Source organism: Neomonachus schauinslandi, chromosome 10, assembly GCF_002201575.2.
Source record: "Neomonachus schauinslandi chromosome 10, ASM220157v2, whole genome shotgun sequence".
Taxonomy (NCBI): Eukaryota; Metazoa; Chordata; class Mammalia; order Carnivora; family Phocidae; genus Neomonachus; species Neomonachus schauinslandi.
Window position 1 is genome coordinate 53,128,554 of NC_058412.1, and position 17,403 is coordinate 53,145,956.

At 36.6% G+C, this 17,403-nt stretch overlaps 1 protein-coding gene across 2 annotated transcripts in view; it reads right to left on the reverse strand.

Moving 5' to 3' along the window:
* APLF (aprataxin and PNKP like factor) overlaps window positions 1-17,403 on the reverse strand; it is an 89,255-nt gene that overhangs the window by 15,575 nt on the left and 56,277 nt on the right. For both annotated transcript variants that reach the window (XM_021699153.1, XM_044918711.1), the window contains exons 7-8: window positions 13,998-14,353; window positions 13,210-13,335 (exon numbers count right to left, since the gene is read on the reverse strand). In XM_021699153.1, coding sequence (XP_021554828.1) covers window positions 13,210-13,335; window positions 13,998-14,353 — 482 coding nt within the window. The remainder of the gene's footprint in view (window positions 1-13,209; window positions 13,336-13,997; window positions 14,354-17,403) is intronic.

Consider the following 17,403-nt stretch of genomic DNA (forward strand, 5'->3'; position numbering starts at 1 on the left):
AAGTCACCATTTACTTATCTGTAAAGCAGGGATAATACTGCTTAGCTCACACAGGGCTGTTCCAAAGGTTAAATGAAGTAATATGCATAAACACTTGTAGGCTATTAAGTATATTCCACGTGTCAGCTATTTTTATAGAAACAGAAATTAATTTTACTTTGAGATAGCCAACAACGTTTGGAAACTCTGTGTGCCAGTAAAAGTAATTACCAATTAAAAAGTGCATGTGGACTGAAAAAAATAAAAAATTTTAAGTCTATTAAATAATAAAATATAGGGAAAAAGTACTTTCCAATTAATACTAAATAGCTGAATTTTGTTTTTAATAATATGTATTATTATGACTGAATATTTTCCCCATCATACTTCACATTTTTATGGAATATTTTTTCTTTTTTTTAAGATTTTTTTATTTGTCAGAGAGGGAGAACACACACACAAGCAGGGGGAGCAGCAGGAAGAGGGAGAAGCAGACTCCCCGCTGAGCAGGGAGCCCCACATGGGACTTGATCCCAGGACCTCGGGATCATGACCTGAGCCCATGGCAAACGCTTAACCGACTGAGCCACCCAGGCATCCCTATGGAATATCTTCTAACATTCACCTGTGCCTATCTCAGTTGCAAAAATCAGTCATTTCATAACAAGGCAGAATGTCTTTTTCATATAACCCTGGGTTAGGGCTAAGTGGCAGTTTTGTACAGCTCTTTGGCGGCATATGAGCATTTGAAATAACTTTCAAGGATAATGCCAAGTTCCACCCAGGACTTTTCCTAATACTAAATGGAAATACTCAGAGTTCATTCATAAAAGATTTACATCCATCTTTTTCACAATGGCATTTTCTGTAACTTAGCAGGCCTCAAAATTCTTTCTGAGTTGGGTTTTTTTTTTTTTTTTTGCATTACTATTACTTATTAATGGTAATCTTTGGTTTCTAAACATAACACTATACACCCATAACCACACCAGGGTTTCAGGAGCCATTATATTGTAAAATATACATTTTCCAAAAAAATTCTGATTTTAATGATATTGGTATTGGAATAAATACATATCTGAAGAAAAACACTCCAGGAAGAGTGTCTGTAAAATGTCTATAAATTTGCTAAGGCCCTGAGATAGGAAACAAGCTAGGGTATTTGGAAAAACATATAGATTTATAAAGCTCAAAGAGAATGAATGAGAAAGAAAACAGTAGGAAATGAAGTCAGAGAAGGACTTGTAAGCTATGGTAAAGAGTTTCGTGGGAAAGTACTAGGAGATTTTGATTAAGAAAACATGATATGACTTAATTTTAGAGAATTATTCTGGTTGCTTATGGAAAATGAACCACAGGAAGGCAAGAGGAGACACAAGGGTTATCAGTTAAGAAGCTACTGCAGTACTTCAGAGGTAAGATGTGGTGGTTATGACTACAATGATAGAGGTAGGGGAAGAGAGAAGTGCTCAGGGTCCTAATATATTTTCAAGGATGAAATGGCAAGAACCACTGATGGACTGAATGAGTGACGTGAAGAAAAGAGAAAAATCAAGGCTGTTTCTAGGTTTGAGGCCTAACCACTGTGTGAATGGTGAAGTCATTTACACAGGTGGAGAACACTTGGGAAAGAGTTGTTTTCATGATAAAAATCCAGAGTTCTATTTCAGATGTAATAAGTTTGAACTACCTATTTTACAACCAAGTGTACGAGTCTGGAGCCATTTAATTGAATCAGATGCCACCAGGAGTAAGAACAAATATAGAGAAGGGTCTCACTCAGGGAACTGAGCCCTGTGGCTCAGTGATAATTACAGGTAGGGAAAAAGAAGAGGAGGTAGCAAAGAAGGCTAAGAAAGAACAGACCAGGAATATGACCGGTCTGGCTTTATGGACATGAATAAATTGCTCTCTGCTCTGGATATTGCCATTACTCAGTGTAAGACCCTTGAACGCAAATGATCCAACCTCTGAGTTTCCCATGTTTTCATGAGGAATTGAAGCCCAGTAAAATAAAATGACAAGCAAAGTTATGCTGCAGAGTTGGTACAACCATCTAGAACCCAAGTCCACTGACTTAAAAAACACATTATCTCTCCACCATAAAGAGCTACCTAAAGATTAACTAGGCAATGGTAACAAGAACAGAATCATACTTTTTATTTTTGTTTACTTCCAAAGAAGTAACTTAATACCCAAAGTAACTTAATTAAGTAACTTAATACCCAAAATTTTAAATGAACCTGAAGCACGATTTTACATCCGCTTCTGTAATAGTGACTACTAGCATGTTGGATGCTCAATATTTGCTCAGTGAATAAGTGATCATACTATATTTTTGTTTTCATTCCAAAATATCTTGCATTTTTGAAAGTCAACATCTATTTTAAAACCTAAAGCAAAAGCACGAATCCTATGTTATCAAATATCTAAGTCCCAAAATTTAGAGGAAAAAGAAGAGCTAGTAAATATGGTCTTTATTAAATAATAAAAGAGTAAACCAGAATAAGATAATACAAAGTAGCCAATTTGTTAATTGAACATGATTACCTTTACTACCCATGCCAAAATAACTCTGAAAATTCTTAGACATACATGCAATTAATACTATACGTAACAAAAAAAATCAAATTTTTTCTCATTATGAAAATAGGTGCATATTCAAATAAAGGAGTAAGAAAAACAAAAACACAAGACATTCCAATACATTTTTTCAAGGCTACATAAACATAATTGATGTCATTACTACTATTTCTAAATGAAGTTTAAAAAAAAAATTATAGCCAAGTCTTATGTAAAACTGCATAGCTAAGCCTGTGTATGTAGTCTAAGATACTTTCTTCTAAGATGATATTCTTATACATGATTAAAGAACTGCAAGCATGGCAGACAATGATAGGTTATTTCCTCTATATGCAGATCCTATAAAAATGGATTAAGATTCTAACAACTCTGATTATTCTTAACTATAAATAAAATAATTGAGACAGTTGGGTGGCTCAGTCGGTTAAGCAGCTGCCTTAGGCTCAGGTCATGATCCCGGGGTCCTGGGACTGAGACCCACATCGGGCTCCAGGCTCCCTGCTCCCTGCTTCTCTGCCTGCCACTTCCCCTGCTTGTGCTCGCTCACTCTCTTGCTCTGTCTCAGATAAATAAATAAATAAAATCTTTTTAAAAAAATGATTGATGGCCTCACATGATTGATTCTGGGAATCTCAACTACCAGACAACTAGAGTTTCCCTATTAAAACCTATTTATTTTGCCTCACATAAAATAATATGGATTTACGTTAAACACACATTCTTAATTTTTATGAAGCAGCTCCCAAAAATCAGTATCTTCTGGTCTGAAGTATACATCTGCACATATGATCAATTAAGATAATATTGCAATAATTTGGAACACTTTTCAAAAATAAAAGAGAGGTGCCTGCGTGGCTCAGTCGATTGAGCGACTGACGCAGGTTATGATCTCAGGGTCCTTAGATCAAGCCCCATGTCGGGCTCCAACCTGGGTGTGGAGCCTGCTTGAGATTTTCTTTCTCCCTCTCCTTCTTCCCAACCCCCACCCCGGCTCATGTGCACATGCACACACACTCTCTCTAAATAAAAAATATAAATAAAGTAAAAAGAGGAAATAGCAAAAAATTTTAGATCATAGCTATAAATTTGGATCAGCAAATAACAAAAGATAATGAATTTACTATCAAATATATTTTTTAAAAAATGAATTATGCTTGTTGCAAAACACTGTGTTCTTTCAACTACACAGATCACGTTGCAGATTCATTACAGTGAGAGCACTTACAGTTGATAACTAATACACTTCCTTACGTCATCCCTCTTAGAAGGTATTATAATTAAAAAAATAAAAAGTAGGTCATTAGCTTCCAAAAAACATCAAGGCATCAACATTTTCATTGCATAATACATACCTGCCTTAAGTTTTTAAGTCCGAGGCAAATGTATGTGAGTTTGACTTTACATTTTTACACTAAACTGGTTGAAGATGGATTCCATTCATTTTAGTGTATATATATTCTAAAGTTAGAGCCTAATTTAACAAACAAGAACAGGAGTAACGCACTGCATAACATCCTATTACACACCAGAGGAAGTGAATGAGTCAGAGGCAGGCCCAACAATCACTGGGTTATATTAGACATTAAGTATCTAATGTTCTAATTCAGACAAGTACCTTAAGCTAATCAAATGCATTAAACTGAGCAAGTCTTCTGACAGACTATAGTGTACAGCACAAAAGGAATAAATCAGATTTATTAATGGGCAAGATACTTAAAATGACAACATTAACTAGTTCTTTCATATTACCATTTTTTCAGGTTGATTTAATTTTGTGAGGTTTAAAAATTATAATGTCAGAAAATTTTAGTAATGCCTGTAGTCTAGAAAAGAATAAAATTTAATAATTAAATATCTTTTTTAAACATCAACCTCTTATATGGGCTTTAGGAATCTTTATTTTTACTATAGCATGCATTTAAAATGTGATTCATATCTGTTTTTCTGAATGGCTGAAAATGAAATATATCCATATATGTGTACTTTGGTATTTTCATATTTGCTCTATCGTGATAAAAACTTTGACCATAGACAGCAATACTTGGAAATACAGTATCATATAAATTTAGGTAGCTGACATAGTATAAAACTGCGATTATTTAGTATACTGTACACAATTGAGATCACGTATATATTTCAAAAAGAGAAACTGAATTGCACACATTTAAGGGATTAGAGGGTAAAACTGGAAAGCAAAAACAAACAAAAAACAAAAAACCAACTCAGTATTTCACTTGAGAGACTGTTTTTACTTGAGAATAATTCTTATCCTGTTTCGTGAAGGCAAATTTTCAAAGATAAAAAGCAAATAAAAGTGTTTCAGCCATAAATTTCATCTCCCTTCCAAATGCGTCAACCATCATGGAAAACAGGCTTATCATGGCTCTACTTTTAGAATATATATGTTTTTTACTTCTGTAAATACAATAATTTCTGGCTGATTTTTGTGGGTTATTTTATGATCTGTGAGACTTCGGTATTTTTCTTCTGTGGCTATAGGAAAAATCTAGCATGCATTTACATTAAAACTTGCTTTTAAGTAAACCAAATTAGAACATTTTATCATTCTAATACAGTAGGCTTATATTCTAGCACTGTAGCAATAAAAATCTAGTCCCAAGATGGAATCACTCCTGCCTGGGGTGGCATGTCAGCAAACCAACACTTAGATAACTTTCAAGTCCCTATAAATGCTCTCTTTGACCCAAAACACAATATATCCAGTCTGCCAACCCCCAAATGCCATACCAACTCTGGGCTCTATACTTACTTCCTTGTTTTTTCTCACCTCAGATAAGGTTGACTCTGTGGCCCCAGCTAATCAGATATTTTCTATTATTCTCTTCCTTGTTCTTTATTCTTGGTTTCCCACCTTCTGACCTATTCTGCATCCTGGGATGGAGCCCACTGTGGGCTCCCTGCTCAGCGGGGAGTCTGCTTCTGTCCCTCCCACCACTTGCATAGTGCACACATTCACACTCGCTCTCTCTCCCTCTCTCAAATAAATAAATATTTTTTAAAAAATGATATATTCTTGCAAATCAAGATTGTTAAAGAGTAAATTGCTAAAACTAAAGTGATGTTATATTATCATCAATGACATCTACTAGATCATGTTTTTTGCCTAAATAATAATAATAAGGTGTCAAGAAAGAGTATATAACTATATATCATGTTTCCATAACTAGGGTTTCTTCTATTGTTTTGATAATCTGAAAAATTCACAATTTCTTCAATCAAAGTAACTTATCTAGAGGGTTTTTTTTAACTCCAAAAAACTCAAAACTTCGCCATTTGAATAAAAAACAAACACTGTTAATACTTTAGAAAGCCACAAACAGGGGTGCCTCGGTGGCTCAGTCAGTTAAGCATCTGCCTTTAGCTCGGGTCATGATCTCCAGGCCCTGAGACTGAACCCTGCATCAGGCTCCCTGCTCAGTGGGGAGTCTGCTTCTCCCTCTCCCTCTGCCCCTCCTCCATGCTTGTGCTCTCTCTCTCAAAAAAATAAATAAAATCTTAAAAAAATAAAGAAAGGAAGGAAGGAAGGAAGCCAGCCAGTCAGCCAGCCATGAATAACAATGGTGTAGTCAGGCCCTGACACAGAGAAATGCTGGAATGGAGGAAGAAAGAGAGTTGGTTTTCATCTCACTGGCTTTAGAGTCTTAGTCAACTCATTAACCTTTCTTGTTCCCGCTCCTTTATTTGTAAAACAGTAGTCAGGGTAAGCGATCATATCTAACGTTCTCCAAGAGTCTCTCTGAACTGTAATTAAAATTAACAAGGGAGGGGCGCCTGGGTGGCTCAGTCGTTAAGCGTCTGCCTTCGGCTCAGGTCATGATCCCAGGGTCCTGGGATCGAGCCCCGCATCGGGCTCCCTGCTCCGCAGGAAGCCTGCTTCTCCCTCTCCCGCTCCCCCTGCTTGTGTTCGTTCCTTCTCTCGCTGTGTCTCTCTCTGTCAAATAAATAAATAAAAATCTTTAAAAAAAAAAAAAATTAACAAGGGAAAAAAATCTTCAGATTTTATCTCCAAGTTGAACCAAGACACTAAGCAGCTCAACAGATGAAAAAAATACACTTTACGTATGTATAAATATATTTAGATCTAGATCTGAAAGTTTCTATTAGCATATGTGGGTCACTGGCATTGGAGTAATTTCTCTTGACTACTCACTGCTCTGAACTCTCTTGAAGAGATTGATGACATGGAGGCAGCAATTTTTGACATTATTTTTGACAGTATTTGACATTTGATTATTCTTAGGAAGGTTTTGTATTTTACATTCATTCTTTTCAAGAATAGGCACATTTGGATTTTGCTTCTGGGAAGGACATAGGACATCATGGCAGGCCAATATCTTAACAACTAGGAAAAAAACCCTGATAAACCGTAAAAATTATTTTTATGACAGAACTGTGGGAGCAATGAGAATTTTGGATTATCTAAAATTCCGGAGAAAAAGCCCTTCCTAGGTTATCTGACAATCACTGGCTGTTTTCTTCCCTAGAGGTCTTTGCCAATTCTTGGTGTGGGCTAAAGAATAAGATTTGAGTCATTTGGAGGAACTCTAGTTGAGGAAAGAGAAACTTGCAGAGCTTTTCATGGTCTCATGGGGTTGTCATGACAATCTGAAAACTAAAAGAACCCCAAACACAAGGCTGATTCTTCCTAAGAAATAACTGTGGAGTTCCTGGAAAGTATGAGAGGTTTAAGGTCTGTGTCTGAAACTTCAAAATGGTAGAATGAAATCTCTAATTCATATCGTGTTTCAGAGATGAAGTCCCACTAGGGAGAAAGGATCTGCAACAAACACATAACTAGTCTCCTCTCAAGAAATGTGTCAGATTTTAGGATGTATGGGTGGTAGCCTAATATCCAAAGGGAAGTATCAGAGCTAAGAAGACAGAGACCTGCTTTTCTGTCAAAAGTCTAGACAAGTCATGCCAAAGAAACATGGACAAACGAAAAGCAGACTGAGTTTTATTAAAATAACAACATAGGTATTACTTACCCAAATCTCTGACTGGACAGAGATGACTACCCCCATCTGCCAAACAGGGAGGGGGGGCCTCACTGATGGAAGATAACATGCATAAAATGCAATATCTGAAATTATGAAATCTGTGGATAGGTTTATCAGCAGCTTAGACCCATGAGAAGAGAGAACTGCTGAGCTCTAAGACAAGCAACAGCAAATATCCAATCTGAAGCACAGAGGTAAAAAAAAAAAAAAAAAAAAAAATAGAAGGAATAAAAAAATAAATAAGAGAAATAAAGGAAATAGTCAAAAAACTTAACATGGTTAATTTGAGAAGAATGAGGGAAGACATAGAATGGGGGAGAACGATATCTGAGAGATGAGATAATAGCTAAGCAATCTCCTCAAACTAACAAAGACAACAACCTGCAAAAAAAGCTCAATGAACCCCAAACAGGATGAATGTCAAAAAAAATCATACCTAAACACATGTTAGTTAAACTGTTGAAAGTAAAAGAAATGAGGGGCACCTGGCTGGCTCAGTTGGTAGAACATGAGACTCTTAATCTTGGGGTCGTGAGTTTGAGCCCCATGTTGAGGGTCGAGTTTACCTTAAAAAAAAAAAAAGCAATGATAAAAATCTTAAAAATGGCCAGAGGAAAGCCATGTTAATTTCAAAGCAAAAATAAAACAAACAAGTAACTTTCAACAGAAACTATGGATGCAAGAGTCAATGGAATGTCTTTAAAGTGATAAAAAAAAAAAGCAAAGGTGCCAAGCTAGAATTCTACACCCAGTGAAAAGAGCCACCAAGCAATCGATCATTCAGGACATATTCAGACACATAAAAGCTGAAAAAATCCTTTCCCACAAGATTTTCACTAGAGAAATACTAAAAGACGTTCCTAAGACTAAGAAAATGATCCCAGATTAAAGGATAAAACTTCAGAAATAAAAGAAGGCCACCCAAAATGATAAATTTGTCAATAAATATAAGAGAATGCTGATGCTTAAAATTTAAGAAAACAAGAGCAATGCCTTACAAGTTAACATGTGTAAAGATAAAAATTGTGACAGCAGTATTTTTTTTAAAAGGGCAGAGGAGGAGGGCGCCTGGGTGGCTCAGTTGGTTAAGCGACTGCCTTCGGCTCAGGTCATGATCCTGGAGTCCTGGGATCGAGTCCCGCATCGGGCTCCCTGCTCAGCAGGGAGTCTGCTTCTCCCTCTGACCCTCCCCCTCTCATGTGCTCTCTCTCTCTCATTCTTTCTCTCAAATAAATAAAATCTTCAAAAAAAATAAATAAATAAAAGGGCAGAGGAGGAAGTAAATGGACTTAAACTGATAAAAGATTACTGTTCTGTTTCAGAAGTGGTAAAAGAATCACAGTATGGTAGACTGTAATAAGTCAGTGATGCCTATTAAAACCAAATGTAACTACTGAAAAAAAAAGAATTTATAAATAAAAAATGGAGGAGAAAAAAATGGAATGACATCATTTGCTTAATCCAAAAGAGGTCAGAAAAAGAATAAAGGAACAAGGAATATATGGGACAAATAGAAAACAAATAGCAAAATGGCAAAATTAAACTTAAAAATATCAGTAATTGTATTAAATATAATTGACTAAACAATCCATTGAAAAAGCAGACTATCAGGCTGGATTAAAAATAAAACCAATGGGGCGCCTGGGTGGCTCAGGCGTTAAGCGTCTGCCTTCGGCTCAGGTCATGATCCCAGGGTCCTGGGATCAAGCCCCGCATCAGGCTCCCTGATCCGCGGGAGGCCTACTTCTCCCTCTCCCGCTCCCCCTGCTTGTGTTCCCTCTCTTGCTGTGTCTCTCTCTGCCAAATAAATAAATAAAAATCTAAAAAAAAAAAAATAAGAAAAAAATAAAACCAGTAAACCAATTATATGCCATTTGTAAGAGACATGCTTTAAATATAAGGACAGAAGTTGAAAATAGAAGGATGAAAAATATTATCACACAAACACTAACCAACAGAATCTGGAGCAGCTGTATTATATCACACAAAATAGGAGTTCTACTTCTGGTAATGACAGAGGAGATATATCAGACCAAACCTCCCACAGGAAACAATTATACTCTGTTAAAAGTATAAAAACAATAATCTTAAGGAAATGGATAGCTACCAAAAGCAGGCAGAAACCAGAAGGGAGTCCACACATGGAAAAAGAGAGCAGCTCTGAGTGAGTTTCCCATTTTTAAGGCTTTTCCACTGAGGAAAGACCACAGTTGGTGCATTAACAAAAACTGACAGAATTAAGAGAAGAAATAGACAAACCTACAATTACAGTGGAGAGTCTCACATCCTTTTCTCAGTGACTAACAGAACAACTACAGAAAAAAATCAGCAAAGATAATAAATATATGAACCACACTAAAACTATCTGCCCAAATTGACAACTACAGAACCTTATTCCCCAAATCACAGAATATATATTTCAGTGCACCTAGTATGTCCCAACAAAAATAGACCATCTGCTGGACCAAAACCCAATCTCAATAAATTTTAAATTCTAAAAAATGTTATATGACCACATGAAACTAAACTATAAATCAATAATAACAGTATATCTAGAGCAATCCCTAAACATTTGTAAATATTAGACAAAGTAGACTTTACAGCAAGAAGCATTTTAGTGACTAAGAGGGACATGATATTCGTAAGACCAGACAACTTTTACAATTTTTAGAAATGATATCTGATCCGGTCTCTAGTTCTAATTACCAATTATTAGGAAATACAGTAGAACATACTGAATGACAATTTGGTAATGCAGTTAGCAAAATCCAGACAATCAGACACTCCTCAGAACAAATGATTGCTTTCTTCAACAAATATATTGCAAGAAAAAAAAATGAAGAGGAACCTATTGATTAAATAACTTAAGAAGCATGGCCACCTTTTGCCATATATGGACCTTAACTGGATCCTAATTCAAAGAAAAAAAATTTTTAAAGGAAGAGAGAGAGAGAGAATGAAAGAAAGAAAGAAAGAAAGAGAAAAAGAGAAAGGGAGAAAGAAAGGAAGAAAATGCAACTATAAGAGGACTGGGATGCCTGACAGGATCTAAATGATATTTATTTAATAATGGTGTCATAGCATATTTTTATAGTCTTTATCTTTTAGTGATACCCATGAATAAAATGGGATGAAAAGATACAATATCAAGGGTTTACTTCAAAATAACCTAGGCGTAGAGGTAGCAGGTGGCAGAAAGGGAAGTATAGATGAAACAATACTGGCCAAGACTTGAAAATGAGTTATGGCTTCATTGGAACTTGTTCTACACTATCCCCACTTGTGTAGATGTATAAAATTCTGCATTACAAAAGTTCCCTAAAATATTCCCTAAAAATGAAAAGGTATATGGCCAATTGCCACGAGCTGTGAAAGGCTGTCTTATTTTAAAAAGATAGAGAGAGACACACACACATTTGTTCTACAAGTAAACTCACTCAACATTGTTTCATCGGTACTTGGCATTTGAAGATTCTTTGGATAATATGTGATGAATGAATAAACGGGAGCAAGGAATTAGTTACTTCAAGGGGGTGTATGTGTGTGAAATTTTCCTAATTAATAATGATACTGAGTACTTTTTCATAAGTTTATTCACCTTAAGGAAATTCACCATTTCCTTTTGGACAAAAAGCCTGTACATGTCACTAAGAGAAAACCAACAGCAATTCGTAAGTCTTCCTTCTGTATTCTGGATATATGCCTACTGTCAGTTATGTGGTTGCAATTTTTTTTCTCACCCTGTAGTTTATCTTCGCTCTCTTAATAGTGTCTACTGATGTATAAAAAAATCTTAATTTTAATGTAGTCAAATAATTAAATGCTTTCCATGTTAGCTATTGCTTTTTATATCTTGTTCTAAAAAACAATTCCTAGTCTGGAATCATGAAATAATATTCTTATACATATCTTTAAAGCTTTATTGTTTTTTTCCTTTCACGTTTAGTTCTATGATCCATCTGGAATCCAGTTTTTGACTATGGTATGAAATAAGGTTCCAATTTTCCTTCTCCAGATAGATACTCTTACCTCAATAAAATTAGTTTTAAAAATTCATACTTTTTTTTTTTTTTAAAGATTTTATTTATTTATTCATGAGAGGCAGAGGGAGAAGCAGGCTCCCAAGGAGCAGGGAGCCCGATGTGGGACTCGATCCCAGGACCCTGGGATCATGACCTGAGCCGAAGGCAGACGCTTAACCATCTGAGCCACCCAGGCGCCCAAAAAAATTCATACTTTTATCAATGCCTGCAATGCCCCTTTTTCATGAATATGTCACCTGTATATGCATAGGTCTACAAGATGTTCTGCTGGAATGAAACATAGCAATTTTCAAATAATTCTTTTTTAAAGATTTTTTTAAATATATTTATTTGACAGAGAGAGACACAGTAAGAGAGGGAACACAAGCAGGGGGAGTGGGAGAGGGAGAAGCAGGCTTCCTGCGGAGCAGGGAGCCCGATGTGGGGCTCGATCCCAGGACCCTGGGATCATGACCTGAGCCGAAGGCAGACAATTAACGACTGAGCCACCCAGGCGCCAACCCCCTTTTATTTTTTTTGCTCCCTGCTGCAATTCCGACGGTTGACTAGGTTTGGAAACCGTTGGCCTGCAGCTCAGCCGAGCCTGGAAGCCAAGCCAGGTATGGAGGCACCTCAGCTGCTAGAAGCGAGAGACAGAACTGTTTGCAGGATCGCATTCAGGATGCTTCGAGGAAGCGCAGTCTCTCTCTGACCTCTCTTTCTAAAGAACAGTGTCAAGGGCACTCGAAGGGCAAACAAAACAGAAACAGAGGGACTGGCGGGGAGATAACTGGCCTCACAGGTGTTCTGGCACAAGGTAGGGCTTTTTTCTTTTTTCGATTTTTCTTTCCAAGCTCAGAAGATTATTCTGCCTTCTTACTGAAAACCACAATCATAGAAATAGTGACAACTTCAAACAGACCAGTAGCTTCAGTAAACTGTTCCAAATTTATCTAAGAACGATGGCTGTCTGGAATTAAAGCTCTCTAAGATTGGAATCACTTCTTTGCTTGGTAGTTTGATTTATTTCAAGTTCATTCATTCATTGAACAAAGTTGCAGATACAAGGATAAAACAGTCCTTGCTGTCAAGAAACTCACTGTCTAGAGGAGATGCCATTCCAGTAAAGAAACAAACACAATCTTGTAAGATAAATTCTACTGTGCAAGATACAGACAGGCAAAAGATTCTATGAAAGGAAAGAGGAGAAGGCGCTCTTCTTTTAGGATCAAGTTTCATGTGCTGGCAAGAATGGCAGAGTGGTAAGAGTTGAGGAAAGCAGAGATAACATCCTGAATTGATTTATGTCACACTAAGGAGTCTGGATAGAGTGTACAAGGGATAGCATCGACAGCTTTTCAGTTATCTGATTTGCATTTTGGAAAGTTAGAAATGAGGAACAATGTCAGGCATTTACAAGGTTAACTCAACAGTTTATAATTATCTAAAAGAAACATTATAATCTTATTAACAAAATGAAAACCTACTATCTATGGAAGTTTAAAGACTAAAAGGCTTGAAGTGAGAAGCTGCCTGCAATTTCTTCTGAATATATAACAGAGATTGAGAAAAGGAGGACAACCTAACATTTCAGGTGTACATACCTATAACAAGATGCTCCATAGGGACATTCAGGTCGGTCATCAGCCTCATCTTGACACATGACTTGTACACCTCCATAATCACTATCACCAGGGTGACTGAAGTGTTGAAAATGAACAGGATTCTTCCTATGAGGGTGGCAAATATACTGTCAGAAAAAATAATTAATAGGGTATACTAGAGTTCTAGATATACTACAAAAAATAATTAATAGGATATAGCAGGAAACCAAGCAATACACATCTAATTATTCCAGAAATTGAACCAATGTGTTACATTGTTAAAAATAAAGCTCATGACATCTGGTTGGTACAGAACCCTCATGGTAGCAAAATAAAAGCATCTTGGTGATTCAAAAGCACAATTAGAAAAATATAAAGGAGAAGCACAAGTATAGTAAGATGCCTTAAACACAACTTAAAATTCTCTTGAGAGTTAAATTATATACTACAACTATTTATGAGGCCATCTTTCTAATATCTAAATAAGACATTAAATAAGTAGACATTTAGGTCTGGGTGATTCAATTCTCAAGTCTGGATTCCCTAGTTCATGTCCTTGCATTAATCAGTATGTCTACATATGAAACATTTAATTTCCCCACTGTATCTTGAAAGCCTCTAGCAAGATTTGCAGGACTGAATACTGAGAAAGTATAAACAAGTAGAAACATAATAAAGCTCTTAACCTTTAGGCCAATGTGTTTTACTAGGCTTTTAATACACATATACTACATAGCTACCTCCTACAGAAATAATGGAATTCTGTGCTACCTGTAATTTCATTTTACCTGTAGCAGCTTGCCCCATACATGCAAGATGTCCTCTTGATCTTGTTTTCTTCAGAACCTTGTGCAACTGAGTCAGTTGCCTTTGCATGCAAAGTTTCAAGATTGGAGAGATCAGAGCTGGACTCAGGAGGAGATCCTTGAGACTCCTCATGGAAGGACTTGTCCTGGGCACTCAAGTGACTCTCAGAACAGCTCATCTCCTCGCCTTCTTTACTTTGTGTTCCTTTCACAATACTTTTATGTTCAGGAACCTTACCAAGTTCCTCTATTGGGATTTCATTTCTCTGTATACTAGCCTTCATATCATTCACCTCTACATTACTTAACGAGATTGCAGAACATGACTTTGGCATTGCCTACAAAGACAAATCAGAAAAAAGATATTACAAATAAATATGTTTTAAAAGAAATATGTAAACTTAAGTAAAAAGGCATGAAACTGCAAGATTCATTCAATATATATGTTTTTAAAACTTTAAGATTCACTTTTTAAAGTTATTAAAAATGCCATTTTCCATATCTGTAATTTGGTAACTTTAAAACAATCTACAGTTATTAGAAAAGGAATATACAGGGGTGCCTGGCTGGCTGAGTCAGAAGAGCATGTGACTCTTGATCTTGGGGCTGAGAGTTTGAGCCCCATGTTGGGTGTAGAGATTACTTTAAAAAAAGAGAATCTTTAAAAAAGAAAAGAAGAAAAAAAAAGAAAATATATAGCTGTATCAAACCTTTACAATCACATCAAACATTCACTGAAAAAGAACCAGAAAAATACAAATGAAACATAAGCGAATACAACTTTGTTTCCATTTGAATATAATCTTTCCCCAAAAAACTACTAGTCTTTTAAATTTCCCATTCAATAATGTGTCATGCTCTTAACTCGCACTGTCTTTATAATTTCTGTTACTGCAATACTTTATTTCTACCTTCTAAATATAATCGTGACTTTTTCCCTTTAGCTGAATGGTAAAATTGCTCCTCCCTCACATAGAAAAACTTGGATGAAGCTGTGTTATGACAAACTCAGAAAATAAATATGATTCCTTTGAAGTGGTTTGAATAAAAGTTTCATTTTAATCAGAAAGGTGTTTTGAACCAAGTAAACATTCTCATTAGCACTGCAGAACCTTTTTAATCTGTACTTACCACCAGGACAAACAGTAAGCCTATTCGTATCCTATTAAAAATGACTTCTTATTTAGTTAACTTCCTGTGGAGTGGAAACATAGCTCAGATAAACCTCAGTCCTCCTGGTAACCACTACTAGGATGTGCCAACAACCTAACAGGTATATATGAAGGTTTAAATGGGGGGGAGGGGAATTGGAGGGGGAGACGAACCATGACAGACTATGGACTCCGAGAAACAAACTGACGGTTCTAGAGGGGAGGGGGGTGAGGGGATGGGTTAGCCTGGTGATTGGTATTAAGGAGGGCACGTACTGCATGGAGCACTGGGTGTTATATGAAAACAATGAATCGTGGATCTCTACATCAAAAACTAATGATGTATTGTATGGTGACTAACATAACAATAAAATAAAACAAAATTTAAAAAAAGCAAAACATATTTAACCGAGGACTCGTATATGCTGGCTGCCATCTGGAGAAAGCTAGTGTTGATATCACTTAATATCCAATGGTTCACATTTCCTGAGAAGATACTAATTAGCATGACTTCTTTGGGACTAATTACTTAAATGTTTTGATAGTCTTTTTAAAGATTTATTTATTTATTTGAGAGTGAGAGAACATGTGTGGGGGAAGGGGGTGGGGTCAGAAGGAGAGGGAGAAGCAGACACCCTGCTGAGCAGGGATCCCAAAGTGGGGCTCAATCCCAGGACCCCGAGATCATGACCTGAGCCGAAGGCAGACGCTTAGCCGATTGAACGACCCAGGTGCACCGATAGTCTTTTCTTTTTTAAAAAACAGAGCACGTAACTTTAAAAGGCTATCCAAACTGACTGAAGACCTTGCAAAAGGAACCTAGTTCTTACCATGTTTCTTGTATACTAATAAACAACCGATGGGAGAAGCAATTTGGCTACCTCTTGGAGCTAACCCTCAGTGGTATTCATGCCACACCTCTCTAAAACACATACTCTTTTCTCCCAAGCTGCTCAATTACACCCCAATCTCATCTCCCTCCACTATAGGACCAACTGACACATGTCATGGACTGGAACTCTGGGGTGGGAATGGGGCAATCCTGACCCACCTCCCCTCTTGGCAGGTACCCACTGGGTCAACTCACCAATTTTCTTTTTCCCTGTTTAGGTAGAAACAGGGCAGGTTAGCAATCCCTTGGCTAAGCAAATGTCCAATAAAATGCCAGTCTCTTGTTCCTGTTGACATCCCTAAACTCCACAGTCAATTGTCTTGGAGTGCCTCTCTCTTGGTTTTAAAAAGAGAGAACATAACGTCTCCCCACAAACAGAGCACTCCCCAAACCTTAAAATCTTCTGGCCTCTCAGGTTTCTTTATACAAAGCCTGGTGGTAGGAATGGTGAACCCTTCTTATACTTTTCAATAAGCCTCACAGGGAAAGGCTTGACTCTCACTGCTGGGGCGGGTCCTTTCAATCATGAGATACTTATACTTAGTACTTTTGTCCCCAGCTTTGGGCCTCAGTAGCAGTTTTGGGATGATAGGGTAAAAAAAATCCCACTCAACATCCTGTCAATTATTATAGGGAAAAAAGGGACAGAACTAGGGAAGCAGTTAAATAAATTAGAATCCATTCTTAACCAAGAAACACTATGCAAAGGTTGAAAATGAATAGATCTCTCTCTTCATATAAGAATTTTTTTAATTAAACAAGAATTTTACATACACACACACACACGATTCCATTTAGCTTTAAAAAAAAAAAAAAAATCCCTGTCTACCTATGTATGTTTTTACTTGTATAAATTCAAACAAAAAGGTTTAGAAGGATACAAACCAAAATATTAGTAAGGCCAATGGGATTGAAGGATAAGGCAAATCAAGATTTCCACTTTATACTCCACATACTCTAACATTCTATTTTTTGATAACAGCATGCATTTTTTTCCATTTAAAAAATAGAAAATAGGGCGCCTGGGTGGCTCAGTCGTTAAGCGTCTGCCTTCGGCTCAGGTCATGATCCCAGGGTCCTGGGATCGAGTCCCACATCGGGCTCCCTGCTCGGCAGGAAGCCTGCTTCTCCCTCTCCCACTCCCCCTGCTTGTGTTCCTGCTCTCACTATCTCTCTCTGTCAAATAAAAAAAAAAAAAAAAAAAAAATTTTAAAAAAAAAAAAAATAAAATAAATAAATAAAAATAAAAAATAGAAAATAAACCAAAGAAAATAAAAGATAAGACATGTTTAACATTATTTCAACTCCCTCTATTGTTTTTTTTTAAATCTTCACAAAGAATATG